The sequence below is a fragment of the Phalacrocorax aristotelis genome, chromosome 2 (assembly GCF_949628215.1).
Source record: "Phalacrocorax aristotelis chromosome 2, bGulAri2.1, whole genome shotgun sequence".
Lineage (NCBI taxonomy): Eukaryota > Metazoa > Chordata > Aves > Suliformes > Phalacrocoracidae > Phalacrocorax > Phalacrocorax aristotelis.
Window position 1 is genome coordinate 112,452,700 of NC_134277.1, and position 19,958 is coordinate 112,472,657.

The 19,958-nt window shown below is 40.1% G+C and overlaps 1 protein-coding gene across 9 annotated transcripts in view; it reads right to left on the reverse strand.

The window, feature by feature from the left end:
* PTPRM (protein tyrosine phosphatase receptor type M) overlaps positions 1–19,958 on the reverse strand; it is a 495,513-nt gene that overhangs the window by 216,678 nt on the left and 258,877 nt on the right. For all 9 annotated transcript variants that reach the window (XM_075084712.1, XM_075084711.1, XM_075084710.1 and 6 more), the window contains exons 8-10: positions 14,714–15,022; positions 11,401–11,510; positions 6,608–6,809 (exon numbers count right to left, since the gene is read on the reverse strand). In XM_075084712.1, the coding sequence (XP_074940813.1) occupies positions 6,608–6,809; positions 11,401–11,510; positions 14,714–15,022 (621 nt within the window). The remainder of the gene's footprint in view (positions 1–6,607; positions 6,810–11,400; positions 11,511–14,713; positions 15,023–19,958) is intronic.

The following is a 19,958-nucleotide window of genomic DNA, read 5'->3' on the forward strand; positions in this document are numbered from 1 at the left end:
TATGCTAAATGTTGCAACAGCAGCTGGCACTGACTGCAGGCACATAATTCATAGGGTTTCTTGGGTGATAAGTGTCGTGGTTTAGCCCCAGTCAGCAGCTAAGCACCACGCAGCCACTTGCTCACTCCCCCCACCCCTGTGGGATGGGGAAGAGAACTGGAAGAACAAAAGCAAGAAAACTCGTGGGCTGAGATAAGAACAGTTTAATAATTAAAATAGTAATAATGGTAATGATAATAATGATAATAATAACAACAACAACAACAACGATGATGATGCTAATATAATAAAAAGGAAAATAACGAGAGAGAGAAATGAAGCCTGGAAAAAAGGGAATTAAAAAAAAAACTACAAGTGATGCAACCGCTCACCACCTGCCGACCAACACCCAGCCAGCCCCCGAGGCACAATCACTGCTTCCCCAGGCCAGCTCCCTCACTTAATAATCTGAGCATGACGTCATATGGTATGGAATATTCCCTTGGCGAGTTTGGATCTGCTCTCTTAGCTGTGCCCCCTCCCCTCCTGGCTTCTTGTGCACCCGGCAGAGCACGAGAAGCTACAGAAGTCCCTGACTAGTATGAACACTGTCCAGCAAAACTAAAACATCAGCGTGTTATCCACATTATTTTCATACTAAGTCCAAAGCACAGCACTATAGCAGCTACAGTGAAGAAAATTAACTCTATCCCATCTAAAACCATGACAGTATCCACCCCTTATTCCATACCATTTATGTCATGCTCAGGTCCCATACTATCCAATATAACCTTAATAACCACCGCCCACCTTTCCCATCCTTTGATATGGACCATCCCTGTAAAATGTCTGTAAAACATCCACAAATGTCCACAAAAATGTCTCTTGAGTTCATTTAGTCCATGACTTTGTGCTCCATCTGTTGTAACAGTCTTTCAGGACCAGGAAGATGGTATGTGTGGTGTCGGATTGTTGCATGCTGAAGTCAGTCCTTACTCCATCACTGTTGCTTACTCTATCACCACTGCACTTTGCTTGGTTCAATCAAAGTTCATTCTTCATTAATTTGAGAGATTCCTATCATGATACCATTGATATGGTACACAGCAACCATAGGAGTGATGACATACAATATTATCTAGTAATTAACATCATACCATTCAGTTCATTGGCCCTTGAGGCACACATTGGACTCTCCGTCCTCCTGCATCACCCACCAAGTGCACCCAGGTCCTCGAGCAAAAGCAATCCCACGAATGGGTTTGCCTTTGCCTGAGGCAGGAATAACCCAGAGTGTTTTGCCCAGCATAATTTTTACGTGCACTGCAGGGACTCTGTCCCCTTCCACAGTACGTAAAGGTTCTGACTGGGCAGGGCCAGCTCGATTGGCAGATCCCCTCGTGTTGACTAACCAGGTGACTTTTGCTTAATGTGTATCCCAGTGTTTAAATGTTCCACCCTCCCATTGCTCTCAGTGTAGTCTTTAGCAGCCCATTGTATCGTTCGATTTTCCCAGAGGCTGGTGCATGATAGGGAATGTGAAACACCCACTCAATACCGTGCTCTGTGGCCCACCTGTCTATGAGGGACGTGAGCATCCACGTGACGTACCTTTACAACCAGGTTCTCTACCCGGGCAGCAATGTCTTGCCACAATGTGGCAGCCCAGATGGGTTTGCCCCTGCACTGCCAGTTGCTTTGCTTCCATTGCTGTAACCACCCCCACAGGGCATTTGCACCATCCATGAGTCAGCATAGAGATAGAGCACTGGCCACTTTTCCCGTTAAGTGATGTCTAAGGCCAGCTGGATGGCCTTTAGCTCTGCAAACTGGCTCGATTCACCTTCTCCTTCTGCAGTTTCTGCAACTTGTCATATAGGACTTCATACAGCAGCCTTCCATCTCTGGTGCTTTCCCACAAGGCAACAAGACCCATCAGTGAACAGGGCATACTGCTTATTTTCTGGTAGTTTATTATACAGTGGGCCTTTTTCAGCACGTGTCACCTCCTCCTCTGGCAATATTCCAAAGTCTTTGCCTTCTGGCCAGTCCATGGTCACTTCCAAGACTCCTGGGCGACTGGGGTTTCTTATTCAAGTCTGTTGGGTGATCAGTGCGACCCATTTACTCCATGTACCATTGGCTGCATGATGTGTAGAGAGGACCTTTCCTTTGAACATCCAGCCCAGCACCGGCAGTTGGGGTGCCAGGAGCAGATGTGCCTCAGTACCAACCACTTCTGAAGCAGCTCGAACCCCTTCATATGCTGCCAATATCTCTTTTTCAGTTGGAGTATAGTGGGCTTTGGATCCTCTGTATCCCTGACTCTAAAACCCTAGATGACGACCTCGGGTCTCCCCATGTGCTTTCTGCCAGAGGCCCCAGGCAGGGCCATTCTCCCCGGCTGCAGTGTAGACCACATTTTTTACACCTTGTCCTGGCCCGACTGGCCCAAGGGCTCCTGCATGAACTATCTCCTGTTTAATTTGGTCAAATGCCCGTATTTGCTCAGGGCCCCATTTGAAATTATTCTTTTTCTGGTTCACTTGATAGAGAGGGCGTACGATCATACTGTAATTTGGAATATGCATTCTCCAAAAACCCACAATGCCCAAGAAAGCTTGTGTTTCCTTTTTGCTAGTTGGTGGAGACATGGCTGCTATTTTGTTGATCACATCCATTGGGATCTGACGATGGCCATCTTGCCATTTTACTCCTAAAAACTGGATCTCCTGTGCAGGTCCCTTCACCTTTGTTTTATGGCAAAACAGGCCTTCAGCAGTATTTGGACTATTTTCTTCCCTTTCTCAAAAACTTTTTCTGCTGTATTGCTCCACACGATGATGTCATCAATGTACTGTAGGTGTTCCAGAGCTCCACCCTGTTCCAGTGCATTATGGCTCAGTCCATGGCAAATGGTAGGACTGTGTTTCCACCCCTGGGGCAGTCGATTCCAGGTGCACTGGACGCCCCTCCAAGTGAAAGCAAACTGTGGCCTGCACTCTGCTGCCAGAGGGACTGAGAAAAATGCATTAGCAATATCAGTTGTGGCATACCACTTGGCCGCCTTTGACTCCAGTTTGTACTGAAGTTCTGGCATATCTGGCATGGCAGCACTCAGTGGTGGAGTGACTTCGTTCAGGCCACAATAGTCTACTGTTCGCCTCCACTCTCCATTAGACTTCCGCACTGGCCATATGGGACTGTTAAAGGGTGAGTGGATCTTCCTGATGACTCCTCGGCTCTTCAGTCAATGAATGAGCTCATGGATGGGAATCAGGGAGTCTCGGTTGGTGCGATAGTGCCGCCGGTGCACTGCTGTGGTGGCGATCGGCACCTGTTGTTCTTTGACCTTCAGCAACCCCACAACAGAAGGGTCCTTCAAGAGGCCAGGCAAGGTAGACAGCTGTTTGATTTCCTCCATCTCCAACGCAGCCACACCAAAAGCCCACTTGTACCCTTTTGGGTCCTTGAAATACCCTCTTCTGAGGTAGTCTATGCCAAGGATGCACGGATCCTCTGGGCCAGTCGGGATGGGGTGCTTTTGCCACTCATTGCCAGTTAGGCTCACTTCGGCCTCCAATACAGTTAGCTCTTGGGATCCCCATCACTCCGGCAATACTGATGGGTTCTGCCCCTGTATAGTTTGATGGCATTAGGGTGCACTGTGACCAGTGTCCAACAGAGCCTTACACTCCTGTGGGTCAGATGTGCCAGGCCATCGGATCCACACAGTCCAGTAAGCCCGGTTATCCCTTTCCTCCACCTGGCTGGAGGCAGGGCCCCTCTAGTCCCGATCGCAGTGTTCACAACTTACTTCTTGTAAATGTGAATCACAAGTGCCTCTGTTAAGATCAGAAATAAAATCAGCGCTTCTGCTCCTCTGTCTGGGGAATTGCTTACTGGAAACTGGAGCGGCACCTTTCCTGGAGGAACCCCCCTGAGCGATTTTTTTTCCTTGCAACTCACATACCTGTGCCTCTAGGGTCGAGGTAGGTTTTCCATCCCACTTCCTCATGTCTTCTCCGTGGTCACACAGGTAGAACCACAGGGTGGCCCATAGTGTGCATCCTCTGTCTTGAGCAAAGGGACGCTTACTCCTAATGGCTGAGATGCTGGTCTGTACAGGTGGGAAGGAGGATATATCGTCTTGTTGCTGAAGCTTCTGGGACGGTTTCTCCACAGCTGAGTCAAGGGAGGAAGAGATATTTGCTTCATAATCCCAGAATTTATCAATCACATCCCCCACTGTTGGTGCCTCCTCATCTTTCCAGGACATTAATTCCAATGAGTTTGCATATGAGGATGGTGCGCTCCGTACAAACTTCTGCCACATGGGTCATGTGCACTCGGCTTCATCTGGATCTTTGGATGGTTGTGGATTGTCCAGGTCACCATAAATCACCTCAAGCATGGCTAATTCCCTCAGGTACTGTATACCTTTCTACATGGTCATCCACTTGCCTGGGCAATATATAACGTCTTCCTTGAAGAGATACCTTTCTTTCACTCCAGACAGGAGTCACCTCCAGAGGCTGAGGGCTTGTGTCCCTTTCCCAAACACTTTGTCAATGCCCCCTTCCCTAGAAAGGGATCCCAGTTGTTCGGCTTTCTTCCCCTCTAACTCCAGACTGCTGGCCTTGTTATCCCAGCATCAGAGCAGCCAGGTGACAATGTGCTCACCTAGATGACGGCCAAAACCTTTTCACATATCTTGCAGCTCACTCAAGGATAGGGATCGGGTAGCTTCTGTCTCTTGTACAAGTTCTTCCTGTTCCTCCTCCCCTCCTTGTGATGGCCCTGCTCTTCCATCACCTCTTTCTAAATGAGTCGACTTTCTCTTCCAAGATTTTTTCTTGTTAATAGGGGCAACTGATACTGGCACGGGCTGATTCTCCGATTAAGCTGCAGTGCCTGTCGTGGGGGTTTGAGCGGCCACAGTGCCTGTCGCTGGAGTTGGAGTGGCCTCAGTGCCTTTTGCTTTCTTTTTCTTTGTTGTCTTAGATCCAGAGGCCTTCTCTTCCCCTTGGGGACACTGAATACTGTTGAACAGGACTTGGTAGGCATGGGCCAGGCCCCAGCATGTTGCAGTGATCTGTGTCTCTCTGGAGTTGCCGAGTTGGCAACATACTTCCTCCAAATACTCTACTAGTTTTTCAGGATTCTGCACTTGTTCAGGGATGAAGTTGCAAAACATTGGAGGTGCCCACCGTCCTAGGTATTTGCCCATACTATCCCACATAGCCTGCCACTCATAACTATTGAGCCTTGGGGCAGGTCTCCAGATGATATTCTTAAATTGCTTATTAACCTTAGACAAAACCTAAACACTCTGCCAAAGAAATATCAAGAGATGCATCTTAACTACCCAAGGATGTTCAAGATACCGAAAAGTTGTTGTAATAAGGGAGGAGGCATTATAGAACGAGGTAACTAAGGTGCCATTCTGTATTTCCTCTATAAAAAATCTCTCGGAGGAGGAAGTATAATTGCTAATTGTCTCCATGAGGTGGTACCTGAAGTACAGTAACAGCTTCAGTGTAAACCTCAAATACCAAATAAAACTCAAGGCCAGTGTTTTAATAACAACTCTCCCAGGCGAAACATCACTAATCACTGCAGAGCACAGCAGACCACAAAAACCAACACCAACCTTTAACAGGCACAGCAAAAACAAGAGCATGGTGCAGATCGGATAAACTAATATTGAGAACAGAGTCTATGCTGTGACCAGCAGCTGTTATTATCTCAAACCCTCCGTGTTATTATCTCAAACTCCGTTTGGCACCTCGGTAGGTGCCAAAAAGGACTGTCGTGGTTTAGCCCCGGTCACCAACTAAACAACACGCAGCTGCTCGCTCACTCCCCCCACCCCTGTGGGATGGGAAAGAGAATCAGAAGAGCAATAGCAAGAAAACTCATGGGTTAAGATAAGAACAGTTTAATAATTAAAATAGTAATAATGGTAATGATGATGGTGGTGGTGGTGGTGGTGATGATGATGCTAATAGAAATGAAGCCCGGAAAAAAGGGAAGAAAAACAAACCACATGTGATACAACCACTCACCACCTGCTGACCAACACCCAGGCAGTCCCTAAGGCACAATCGCTGCTTCCCCCAGCCAGCTCCCCCCAGTTAATATACTGGCCATGACATCATATGATATGGAATACCCCTTCGGACAGTTTGGATCTGCTCTCTTAGCTGTCCCCCTCCCCTCCCGGCTTCTTGTGCACCCGGCAGAGCATGGGAAGCTGGAAAAGTCCTTGACTAGTACAAGCACTACCCAGCAACAACTAAAACATCAGTGAGTTATCAACATTATTTTCATATTAAGTCCAACACACAGCACTATAGCAGCTACAGTGAAGAAAATTAACTCTATCCCAGCTAAAACCATGACAATAAGTTACAGTTGTGAATATGAATTTCAAAGTATGAGCTGATATTTAAGCACTGGGAAGTTTTTCAGATATGTTTATGTATGGCACTTTGACATTTTAGGGATGAGCATGTATTTTACTTTCTCAACTTCCTGCTTGTTAAGTCCTAAACAAGAAGTAAACAACAAAATAATCACCCATGTTATTATCATAAGCAAACAATAACATTCTTTAATCAAGTACCTGATATTTTAGTGGTGAACTGATTTGTGATTGGAGGTCCAAAGCCTTTAGCTGTGCTGGCTCTGATAGTAAAAGAGTAGGTAGTGCCAGGATACAGTCCAAAAAAGAGATAGTGTGTTTCATTTCCTAGCTTTGAGACTCTTCCACTTTGATTGGATAAATCTATTTCTGGGTCAAAGGAACTGACTGCTTTGTAGGTGATCTGCAAAAGAATAAGAAAGTTATAAACTGCCTTGAGCAGATGGACGGAGATTGCATCTTTATCCAGTAAACCCTTCTGATGTATGCGCTGTCAGACACTTTATGATAAGCTATCTTACTCTCTTACACTCCTCAAATCCCAAATCCCACGAAGGGACACAGAAACTCAGCCATAACTGGTATGAGTTATTACTTTTATAGATACAGAGACTTAGAGGCAGCTAGATTATAACTCTAAAGGATGGGTTCAGGCTTACATTAATTCCTTCAAGATGCTGGCTTCACCAGTGTCATTTTTTGAAATCATCTTACTGTTGGTTTTCATCAACAATAACAAAACCAAAACAACCAGGTAAAAACAGGTAAGTGAATAACAGAAGGTGTAGCCCCCAGTTCCAGCTGACTTCACCATAATTACACTTTGCTTTGAATAAGATTATCCATAAAAGATGATAAGGGCAGCTTAAGGCAAATTTTTCAGAAAGTGGGTAAAGCTCGTATTTTAGTCTGAAGCTTAGCTATTGTAAGTGCTAATTTAGAAATTTTCAGGTTATTATATTGTACCTAGGTCAGATTTTCATTTGAAGGAAAGGAGAGATAAAATGTTAAGTAATATATGCAGAGTGTATACTGTATCCTCAGTTCCTTTTTTGATTCAAACAGTATTTTTAGTTTTCATTAGAAATGTTAATATAAGTTCACAGTAAAACTTGATCCAGATTTCTTCTATTAATTACTAATTTCCATGCACTGTAATGAGAATTTAAAAATATGAAAACCATTAAAAAATTAAAAAGTAAAAATGATTCATCCCTCCTTTTTACTTTTAAATTTTCATTTGTATGCAAATAATTCCAACACTCTTATTATATAAAGTGATAACTGACATTATTTTTGCTATATTTATTCCATATCATTATAATTAAGAAGACACATAGAACAATACATAGAAACATCTAAGTGTTGGCATTACACACCTTAAACACTTGCAATTTCCTGAAACCTCTGACTTAATGAAAATTGATTTATATATGATCCATCTAATATAACATCAATAAAGTGCTGAAAATTAGTAATAAAAATTTCAATACCATTGAGATAAACCCTGACATTATTTTGGTAGATACAGGCAGATCCTCTACAACTCCTCATCCATAAATTGAACTGGAAGAGCCTCAAAAATCACTCAACTAAGCTTCCTAATTATAAGAGAAGACACAAGATTACACTACGAAATATCTGAACTATTATCAGGAAAGAAATTAAGGCTACATATTGCCCAAAAGATGTCCCCTTCTGACAGTCAGTGTTGTTGTGACTGCTTGTGGGACAGTGGGCCGTAACTTTTTTGGAAGATTTTAAAAGACAGGTTAGACAACTACATCACAACTATGTTTTATATACAGCTGATCCTATTTTGCCACAGGAAATGACCTCTTGCATCTCCCTTTAATTCTGTTTTCTATATTTCTATGATTCTTAACTGGATTTTCCAAAATCTCACTTCAGTTTTATTCAAAATAATACCAGGCTTTCAGAGCCTCTGCACTCTATGTTAGATACTCATACATTTTTTGCAATGTTTAGCTATTAGATAGCTAAGAGGATGATGTTCTGTAATGAAATAAGTTCTTCCATGGATCATGCAGAACACATGAAAAATAAAGTGTTTTGCCTGGTTAAAATGAACTTGCACTGTTTCTGTATTTCACTCCTACTTGTAAGACTGTTCCTACTTTTTTTTTTTTTTTAACTAATTTCTTATGTCCACCACTGCTAATGCCAGTTCAGCTTTGCAGTGATGAAAAAAAAAGGGCACAAGTGTCATTTTCTCACTGGATGTTGACTATTTTTATCAAATTTAGATGAAACCTTGCCCAAAGGACTAATCCCTTTATTCTTACAACTGTTGACCTGTACTGGTAATAGAAGAGCAAAATGGTATGATTTGTCATTATGTCATTTCTTCATCTAAATGCTGTTTTATTCAAATGTTGGCAAAATAATTGGATTTGCACTTAATTTCACAATAGCAATGAATACATTAATACCTGATACTTCAATGCACAGTTTTTCCCACCACATATATTAAAAGACTGTCTCCTTCAGGCACTAAAAACGGAAGCCTGGCCCCAGAAAAAGACTTACATTATGAGATTTTTAACAACACAGAAAGTTAGGTACTCAAAGTAAGAAATCCTAGACACAGTGGTGAGACTGAACTTTCTCTCTGGGTGTGGGGAGGCAGACTCAGGACTGCACATTAAGTGCCTCTATCTGCTGGGATCAAGACCTTGGGACCTCCTGGTGAAAGATGGTGTCTGCTGCTGTAGTCTTAAGGCTGCCCCTGTGAAAACTGGCTACCAGCTGAAGAGCTTGTCCCAGAAAGAGCAACCTTGCTCCTAGGTCTGACTCAGGCTTACATCCTTGCAGTTTTGCCTCACCCAAGCTGTGTGTCTTCAACTCTAAAGTACCCTGCACTCTCCTACTTGATTTCCTCCTGGCACTACAATTCTTTCACCCCTGGTTGTGTACAGCCCAGTGGGGGGTGACAGGTGAATGGAAGGAGCATTCACCCCTTGCTTCTCCTCTGTGCCTGAGTCACTTCCCTGCAGGCAGATTATCATGAATCGGGGAATTCCTCAGGCTGAATCCCTCCTCCTTACTACGTTAGTGCTCATCTGCTAGGCCATTCTCTGAAAGATGAATGCCATGAGCACCATAGTGTTCATGAACACACCAAATATGGCATATGCTTGTATAAGGGCAGCTTTAGGGGCTATGCTTTTTAGATCAGAGTTTTTGATGTACACAGAGCCAAGGTTTAGATGCCTCTTTGTTTAAGCTTTGTCTTGCAACAAGGCATAGGCAGGAGCTAGACACCTCACTTCTCAAGCTTGGGTGATCTTGAGCTGTACTGGATGCATTACCCTGACAGCTCAACAATCAGCCAGAGAGGTGCCTAATGAGACATTATGCATAGTCTAAATCAACCTATAAAACACAGGTGCCTAACTTTCATCTAACTTGTCTGGATCTTATCTTGTGAGATAATTCAGTTAGTTAAAATATACTTGAAGTATACTTATCTATTCCACCTGAAGTATACAGGTAAAACGTCCCTGTGATTCACTGTGTATATTTGTTGGCCTCCAGGTAGTTTACCAGACATATTTATAAAAACTTTGTGATACATTTTAGGCTTATAAGTAAACATCAGGGAAGAAAAAGTATTGACAAACAAGCTTGCAGCAACTACGTGTCTGTTCATATTCAACCATCTGACTGGACTGAGTTGGCATGTTTAAAACAAGGGATGCTTTGTTTGCATTAGTGTGTTGGTATCTTTTACTTAAAAATTAATTAAATCAGGTTTCTGATTCAACTGATTGCCTTGCTCCCTCTGTCCCTGCTTTGAGGTGTATTAGATAAACAGAATAAGGAGATACCAGTATTCTGTTTTCTTTTCAATATTCTCTTCACTGTCGGACCACTAGGTGCTTTTGATGTTCAGAGACTTGCACAGTCCTGACTACCTTAGAAAGTCTGGCCAAGCTATTCTTTTCCATCTCCCCATACACCTGCACAACGCCCATTGGAGCTGAGAGAGTTATGTACGCATATATATTTAAGAATGAACTGCATGTATAGAATGCATATACTCCTCAGCAATGTAATTAGACATGCATGCATATTTGTAAGTAGAAAGATGATTCATCACTCTGTGTTTCTATGTACATAAAGCCTAACATCAATAAAAACCATTAACATATTAACTAAAACATTCTGATCCCTGAAGATAGGCAACTGTTGAGCTAGCTGGAAAGTAGTTAGCTTTGTAAAAAAATCAATTCATACTTTTTCATAACATTTTATCCTCTTACAGTAAAATAGTTTTCAAAACAGTATCAATAGGTTACCATTCAATTTAACTTTTCTTTTACACCATATCTCATTTAGGTGTGATTTTTTTTTTTTTAAACAAAGCATTTCAATACCAATCTTGTAGTAAGGTCAGGTAAGAAGCTTAACGGTGATTACTGTCTGACAGCTTAATCTGTGCAGTCTTTTGTCAATTTTTCTAAAAGGTATTCAGGCAGAGGCTCCATATGAGGAAAAGCAGAGATTTTTAGACATCTAACAACATATAATTTTGTTGAATTTGCATTTAAAAAATGCTAGCTTTTTTTTTAATTATGTCTGCTTGTTTCTGTTACAATAGGCTTCCCGTAATGAGTCTTATCTAAATGTGATGTTGACTGTCACCACTGTGTTATGCCTCTTATTTTTTTAAAAATTCACTAAGATCTGTCTTTCACTCTTTTAAATATTTGATCCACATTACTAGAGAGAATGCTCTATCACATGGTTCTAAAAATAGCAGTTTTCTTAAAGCTGATAACCCAGGGACATTTTGGGTCCTGCATAATTCACTACTACATTACATATTTGATTTTATTACTTTGTAATTATTACTATCTTCAAAAAAAAGATTCATTTTACATTAACTGGAAAAAATTTTCTTACTCATTATGCACTTTTGAAAATCAAAACTATACATAAAAATTAAAACATGGGAAAATACTAGGTACCTCATACAAAGTAATCACACCATATGTTTGCGCTGGCTCTCTCCACTGAAGAAAAATCTTCTCTTCAAAAGTACTCCCTTGAATGGATTCAAGTGGCACAGCACTGGGGACTAAAGGATAAAAACAGGAAAAAATGCTGTTTTGAAGAAATTTCAGAAGGAGACACTGCTTAATATTTGCGCTGTTGAGGCATAAAACCCATCCCACTATTATTTCCCCAAGACTGAAGCAAAGGCCAGGGAAGCTCAGGAGGAGAATGATTTATCTAACAAGATAGTGCTGTTAAGGAAAGATATGTCTTGCTTCAATGTAAGAAGGAATAGTGAGCATTGCACTTTTCCTGTAAAACACTACTGATGAAAGACAAGGACAAATCAGCTTTTAAAAAGGAATCAGGTGATATCTCAAATATAAATTATTGTAAATAAAATCTGTTTGTGATACCTACTTATCAACAGTGTTCCTGTCCCATATCAAAAACATATTAAACATTCCTATATGAAAGTGGGCAAGCACTGAAGTATAGTTTCAACAGACTGAACTAAAATGGTTAGCTTAGCAAGATGAGACACATGTTGCATAGAACAGTGATGCTCACTGACATTCCGCCTGAAGACCTACAACGGGGTGAACATGAGGAAATGATGAAGCAGCCAAACTGAAAATCTGACATTATGCATTTTTCTTAAAATCTTGTAATTTATGAGAATGACCTCTGAAGAGTCAGGGATGTCAGAAGGTTCTGATAAAAGGTATGTCAACTGCTCTGAGGTATCTACTTCTGTTTCCTGTTTGTTCTTCAACAATTACATTATCCCTGAGCCAACCTCAATGCAGTTTTCAGAGAAGACGTGTAAACAGCACATGAACGTATCTGTGATTTTATTTTTGTAACAACACCTGCAATGGAATGTGACAAGAAAATCCTAAAAAATGCACACAGGACTGTTGTGAGGCAAGAGGTATTGATGGGTTAGCACTGTTCCACGAACTGTATGCAAAAATCCAGTAAGAAGGTACACTTAACACTTTCCACATGCTAGAGGAAGAAGGTGGAAACTACTTGCTGCAGTGGTTGAATTAACTTCTCAGGCCCCTTAGTGAAATTTACCCAAATGGTTAAAGAATAGGAAGATCTGAAAGGAAGACGTCTGGTGACTCCTTCCTGTTGCTAGGTCTGGTAGAGCACTGTCCTCCTCCTCCTCCTCCGTGGTGTTGGTCTGGGAGTTTACATGGCTTAAGACTTCATTATCACCACTCCATAGCTCTCTGCAAAGTCCCTTGCTCTACCAAGGGGAAGCTCCAAGGGCACAGGTGATGGTTTCTGAACTGGCTTACCAGTCCTGTATGGACCAGTAAGATTATGCCTTGAAAGCAACCTTAAGTCTGGGCATTAAACCTTGCCTCTGTGTAGGAGAGAACTGGTAAAACTAATTTGGAATCATGGGGTTAATGATTTATGTGTAAAGGCAGAGGAATTAAATATAGTGTAAAAAAGTTGGAAGTACAGCAAAACACTGGTAACCCTCTAAAATTATCTGAAGGCTGTAAACTCTGGGCAGTTATGCTATATATGCGTATATATATGTATATATGTATAATGTATATATATATATGCCATATGCCAGTGAAACACTGGCAGAGATTACCTAGAGAGGTTGTGGGATATCCATCTATGGAGATACTCAAAACTCAACTGTACAAGATCTTGAGCAATCTGCTTTTGATATGCTCTGAGCAAAAGGCTAGACTAAATGAGTTCTGGAGGTCCCCTGCAACCTACGTGACTGTGTGATTCAAAAAATGATGATGATTATTTGGGTCAGTACACTCTGTTGTGTTACATCCAGATTTATGTACCTTAATGAAAGTGTATGGCAAACTAAAAAGTTGTAAATTTTATCCAAGGTATTTTTTCAACTATTGATGCTGATTTTTAATGGGCCTTGGAATAATATAAAGTTCCAGAGGGCCGGGAATAAGAAAACATTATGAAAAATTTTAGAGAAAATACATAAACAGCCCAGATAACAATAAGGACTTTAACTTTGTCGTCCTACCATTGAACCAAATCAAAATTAGGGGATGACAGCAAAATTAATTCTAATTAAATAATATTTTGTTAGCTATGCTTTGTCAAATCTGTTGCATTAACAACTATACATTCCTAAATTGTTTAATTTATTCCCTCATATATTTTGATTAGAAATCAGTACTACACAAAACCAATAGGGCAAATAATAAATGGTTTAATAGGTTTAAATGACAGACTTCAAGTATTTACTACAAGAGGAACTCATCATTGCTGAAGTTTTTTCTAGAAATCTTTCCAACATGTTTGCAGTAAATCTATCATTGATCTGGAAGAAAATACAAAGCTATTCCTGTTCAGATTGCAAATTAAAATGGGAGGAGGACACATCAGTTATATAAAGCAATGCCAGTCATTCAATAAGGTTTCTTTGAACAGCATGCATTTTAAAATGGCTAAAAGGAAAGTCAAAAAACGTATGGTACACTTGTAGAGGGCCCTAAGCAGAGAGTGCTCTGGAAGGGTGAAACCCATTCCTGGTACATGACCAGTTCAACAAGGAAGTCCCATTTTGGTATTGTAGCTCACAGAGCTCCAGTAAACTCTGCATGTATAATCACAATAATGCCACAGAGGACTTAGGAGGATGGTAGAACCTTTTCATGCAATATTACTAGAGCATTACAGAGACACAGTAGTAAATTCTGCTGTCCGTGCTTCAAAAAAGACACTCATAAATTATGTTATTGCTCAAAATAAGAAAATGAGACCTGAAAACCCCACACTATCTGAAAATTACTAAAAGGAAGTGAGTATCTATATATTTTAATGTCTGTATCTAGAATATATTGTCTGAATATGCAACTAACAGTATCCAGTGGTTAGAAAGCCAAAGCTAGAGAAATTGAAACTGCAAATCAAGAACAAATATTTAATGTTGAGCGTATCACTCAACAGAAAAGCTTACATGAGGACACTGTGGACGATCACCCAAAATTTCTTCAACCTGATACTGGAACTTTTAAGAGGCAGAACATAGTTCAAGTACAAGTTATGCGTTTAATGCAGAAATTATTAAATGATGTGTGGTATTATAGGTGATGTAAAAGATCATTATAACACTTTTAATGGACCCTTCACTGCCTTAAAATTGCTGAAGTTGGTGGAAAATCTGTTACAGATTTTAGTGAAAGTAGAACATGCACTTATATAGAAAAGCATATTGACTATTAGGTAGTATGCATGTACAATGTGTACGTATATATAAATATAAAAACTCACCATCTTCATCAGTTTGTACTACAAGTTCCTGGCTTTCCTTTCGTCCTTCGGGATTCATTAGTACTAATTTGATGCTGACATTTGTGTACGGTGACAGATTAGTAATTGTATGCTGGGGATGTGAACTTTCTGTATCCCAGCTTACTTCTTCTCTCACTTGCTCTTGTCCTCCAGCCTGGTAACGGTAATGGACTGTGAGGTTGTATCGATGGCAACGTGTGACATTATATCCAAATGGTTCCCAGCAAATAGTGATTTGTCTAGATTTGATCTCCACAACCTCTAGTTTTCGTGGCCCACGCATTGGATCTGCAAAATTACCATCATAATTCTGCTGTGATTATTTATTCATATTATAATAGTAAGTAACATGAGTAATAAGAAGTTATACAGTTCTATAAATATGACATATAAGCAGAAACAGAAATTCATTGCTTTATCTCTCATAGTGCAAATGACAATAAAAGCGTAGGTCTCTGAAAAACCAGGAAAAAAAGACAGTGAGACAAGGAGATACATGTCTTTGATGAAAAATGAAGAACAAACAAAATACCAGAAAGTTTTTATGCTGAAACTCAAACTGCATGATACAGTTTAAATGACACATTTTTTTTTACCCATTGCTTGCAAAAAATAAATGTCCATTTTTAAAAAATGAATTTGTGTTTTAACACTTTTAGAGCAAAAACCTTCACAAAAAAGTGTTTAAGAAGAAAAGGTAATTTTAAGGAAAACTTGCAAATACCTGGTGATTTTCTCCCAGGACTGTTCATACAAAGAGAAAATGTTAGGTGGTTCTTCAGCTATTTCTTTGTTTTTAAGTCAGACTGAGTGCAATTTCTCAATTTCTATTTGGCCAGGACATTAAGTTAATACTCCAATTCCTTTAAAAGAGTCCATAGGGTTCTTTTCCCATAAACATTAGTTGTTATTAGCTTTTTTGTTTTTACCACATCTAAAATAAACAGTGCAAATACCTCAGTTTGTAGTAGTGATTTAGCAAAGAATCACAAGAAACAACAGGAGGCACATCAGCCAATATCCTACTGCATTTGAGCTTTCCTAGAGATCTCCCATTTGATTACCAGCCATAAATCACACCTAACAAAATCATACCCAGGAAGTTATGGCTGTCTATATATCAAACCCAAAGACTGTGGTTGATGAAGTTAAATTTTCTTCAGTCCTACTGGTCCCAGCAATTGAGACAGAAAAGTGAACTCAAATTTCCACTATATTACAGCAAAACCACTGCATTGACACAGCCACCACATTTTCAAAACACTGTCATTAATAGAGTTATTATTCATATTTAGCAATAATCTAGGGGTTTTCCATACTGGAGCCCTCTACAAGATTAAAGACAATGTCTGGTTTTATCCACTGCTTCACTAGTTAAATGCTTAGAAGACTTTTAATGAGCTAGAAGCCTCTTACACGTAAACAAATTAATATGCATCTTCCCTCTTTTATGTTTATTAATCAACATGTCTTCACTAGGAATGCTCAAGCAATTTACACAGGATTTCATCTTTTTACTTTTTAATAAAATCCCTGCATGCTTGAAATATTTGTTCAAAGATGTCATTCATCTTAGCTTCTTGAAGAAAAGGTGTTAAGAAATTGCTTGTTCTGTCTAACATCTACAAAGCAGGATATCTTTTCCCCTTTTAAATCCTCCAGCTTTTTTTTTTTTTTTAAATTAATTGCCACTACCCAACAGTGCTGATCACCAATATAGAATATTTTCCAATTGGTGACAAAGTGGCAAAGCAAAACAAATTCAGTAACATATCTAATCCCAGTCTACTTCCTAGTGACTAGACTGACCGGTAAAAATGTCCTCACCGAGGATAAATCACTATAGAGCCATTTACCTGCTTCCATACTCAGATATCCCAGCTAAGAATCTTGGTGTTTAGGGTGTTTGGGATATTTTCTATTGCTACAACAATTAAGATAAATGAGAAGCAAACCTCAAAGACTGGCAAGTCCTAAGACTTTCATGTCTTCCTCAAGCATTTACTTCTGCATAATTCAGATATAAATTTCATCAAGGTGTTTTCCTTTTTTTTTGTTTGTTTGTTTTTGTTTCAAATCAGCTTCTAAGCCTTTCTGCATTTAGGCAAGACTATGAGTAGCAAAGGACATTTGATGGGTATCGTGTAACCTTAATGCTATCCGAATGGGCTAAATAGGACTGGAAAATCAACACAATTGAGGTGACCCTGACATAGAACATTAAGCAGTTGAACAAAGTTCCTAGCTGCAAGAATATAGAACAGCTTGCTTAGTTCCATAGTAGGCACATCTGAAAATTCACAGGGGAGCTGAGAAAATGTTTTATTAGAGCCATAAAACTAATTCGTATCATTTTAAAACTGAAATTGAGTGGCTGTACAAGAAAACTGGATCAAAACCTATCCAAGATTTCTGCCCAGGAGGAAGATATTCTTCTGTCACGTTACCTTAATAAAAAGTACAAGTTAGCCCTCTAGTTAAATCTCGAAGTCACTGCTGTAAGAATGACAGATGCATTTTCACTTCCAACACAACAGACAAGGGAAAAGAGATTAGATTGTGAAAGACGGAGACAGTACAGCTTTTGTTGATATTCACAGGATAAAGCTCACCAGACAAGCCAAATACACTGGCTGCTTTGGTTCCTGACTTGATTTTGTAATCTACTGTATTGGATAGCTATGCAGCTCATATATTTTTCTTACCATGCAGAGAGTATGCAACTGATAGGGCCCTAACGACCCCTCCGTGAGTTAAGTGTAGTGTGACAACCAGTTAACATGTCAACCAGTCAATGACAGCACTTAGTGGAAAGAAAGGGAGAGGCAGGATATAAAAAACACCCTGGGACAAGCAGAGAAAGAGATTTAAGGAAAAATAAAGCAAGTTCTTATATGATGCTCCAGGTGGAGTAACCGCTGTTTTATGGGCAACATCCACTGAGAAAGTGAGGCTCAATATTCCAAAAACATTTGTTCTTGAAAGAGCCTTTGAAGATACAGGCCTGTACTCCAAAGAACTTACCCACCTTGTGTCCTCAGCCTCACTTTTAAATTCTCAAAATGGACATGGTTAGTGGAATAGATGATGCTTTATTGTTTCTTCTATCAAATAAACCTAATTGCTTTGCTTTATTTTATCTTCATTTGCTTTATCTTTCTTACCAATACCACACTCCTTTCATTTATCAGACATGACTTCATTACAGACCTGAGAATATCAGTCCTCATCTGCTTTACATAGTTGAGTTCTCAGTCATATCAGATCTATACACTACAAGTATATGACAATTTTTTCTTAAATTCAGTTAATTCCTACAGTAAGCAGGAAAGACATGAAGAGAAACATGTCTACTTTCAACCAGAAAAAAAGGCTAAGGTAACAATGGAATTTTTGGAATAAAAAACCACGTGGCTCAAAACAGCCATCAAAAATAGCAGTTATTGCAACAATAGGTAGAAAAAGAAGTTTCCATTTGATCAAGTTAGCACTGAGCTTCTCTGGAGGTATCTTTGCATGCCCCAGAGGAAATATTTAATGTGATATGGTACTGGGAGCACACTACATCACTTCCAATACACTGGAAAGTATATGCTCTTCATCATGAAGGACACAGGATATTTGGGGAAAGAAAACTGTTAAGCAGCACAAAAAGAATGACAGCTAATGACTATGGTTTAAAAGAGAAAGCTGAATTAATTACCGCAGCATCATGACTTCATTTTGTTGATTTTCTTTTCTACAGGATCTTTTTATCACTTTCCCGTGGCAGGTTCCCAACTTTAAGTGGAAAAGTAAGCATTCTATAGAGCTGCTGCTGTTGTGCTCACAAAACTTACACTAACCGTTCGTGTAGTACTTGAAGGTTGTCATCCTAGCAAAGGTCTGCTGCTGTTATCTTGCATGAGGTAAGGTAAGTCACAGCTACACAGACAAGTGTAATTTCACAGCGCTAATCACAACTGAAATCACATTTTTTGAAGATGAATAAGAAGATTAATATGCCATACCATTTGTATTATATGCAACATATACACCTCATACCAGAACAGCTATTTGCTAAATCTTTGCTTTTTCATTACTTGCTAAAGGCCCACCTGCAGGGAGGTTATAGAGGCAGACCTCTCCACTCACTCTGCAGTTCTCTAGATGAACAGAGCCTCTGCTGTTCCTCAGTATTCCAGCTATTTTCTTATGCCTCACTGGTACAAATCATGAGGTGAATGGGGAAAAAAAGGCCTACCAATTCATAAGAGAGGTCTTCCTCCCAAAGGAGCGTGCTGCCTGTCATGCCTGAAGCTTAGCCAGGTAGTTCTTACTAATTCCTGTGCTGGCACCTGCAGCATTTTTCATACTGCTCTCCTTCTGCCAGCCTCAGGAGGGTATCAAGCAGTGAAGTCTGACAGTCGCAGCTCTGACCTGAGGGACCAGCAAGCCGGGTTCTAGCCTCTGGCACTTTTGCATCCAATTTAATCGGTGATCTTGGCTCCTTCTCTGCTCCTCTCTGTTTTCCTGAGAATATGGAGCGAAACTGACAGACAGGATCAATTTCCATTGCAGCTGCAATTCACAGCTCATTTCTCTGGAACTTCACACTTTACCTCTTACCACAAGTACGATGCTTTTTCAGAAACTCAATTTCAGAATCACAGAGACATTTAGGTGTATTTTTAGCATCCTGTCATTGATCATCAAAACTTGGGTTTAGAATGAAAACTCAGACTGGAAGTTTTGTCTTTTCACCACAGACTGCACAGACCTACTGAAATAAGAGGTGAAGAAAAGAACAGCATGGTGATATACCGCCACTCCATGATGCTCCACTAGCTGCAGACATCTGTTATGTGTTAGGTACCATTTGAAAGACATCTGAACAATAGGAATAAAGAATTCACTTCTTGTTGAGGCAAACTATTAGTGTGGTTTAGCTCTGTAATCAAACTCTTGTGATATAAATTCCAGATTGGGCTCTATTGTCCTTCCACAGGAAGTAAAGGATGAACAGAGCAAGAAAATGTAAAAATTTAAGATGAAACCATAATCATCTGAGATTTAAAATGTTATCCACTACAGCTCTTTTAAACACAAAATTTAACTAATGATAATTATATTTACAGGCTTTGTCACAGATTGCCTAAGCAGTCTTGTTCAAATTACTTAACATCTTTTCACAGCAATTCCGAATACAGTGGGAGTCATGGTACTCCACCATCAGTATCAGAGG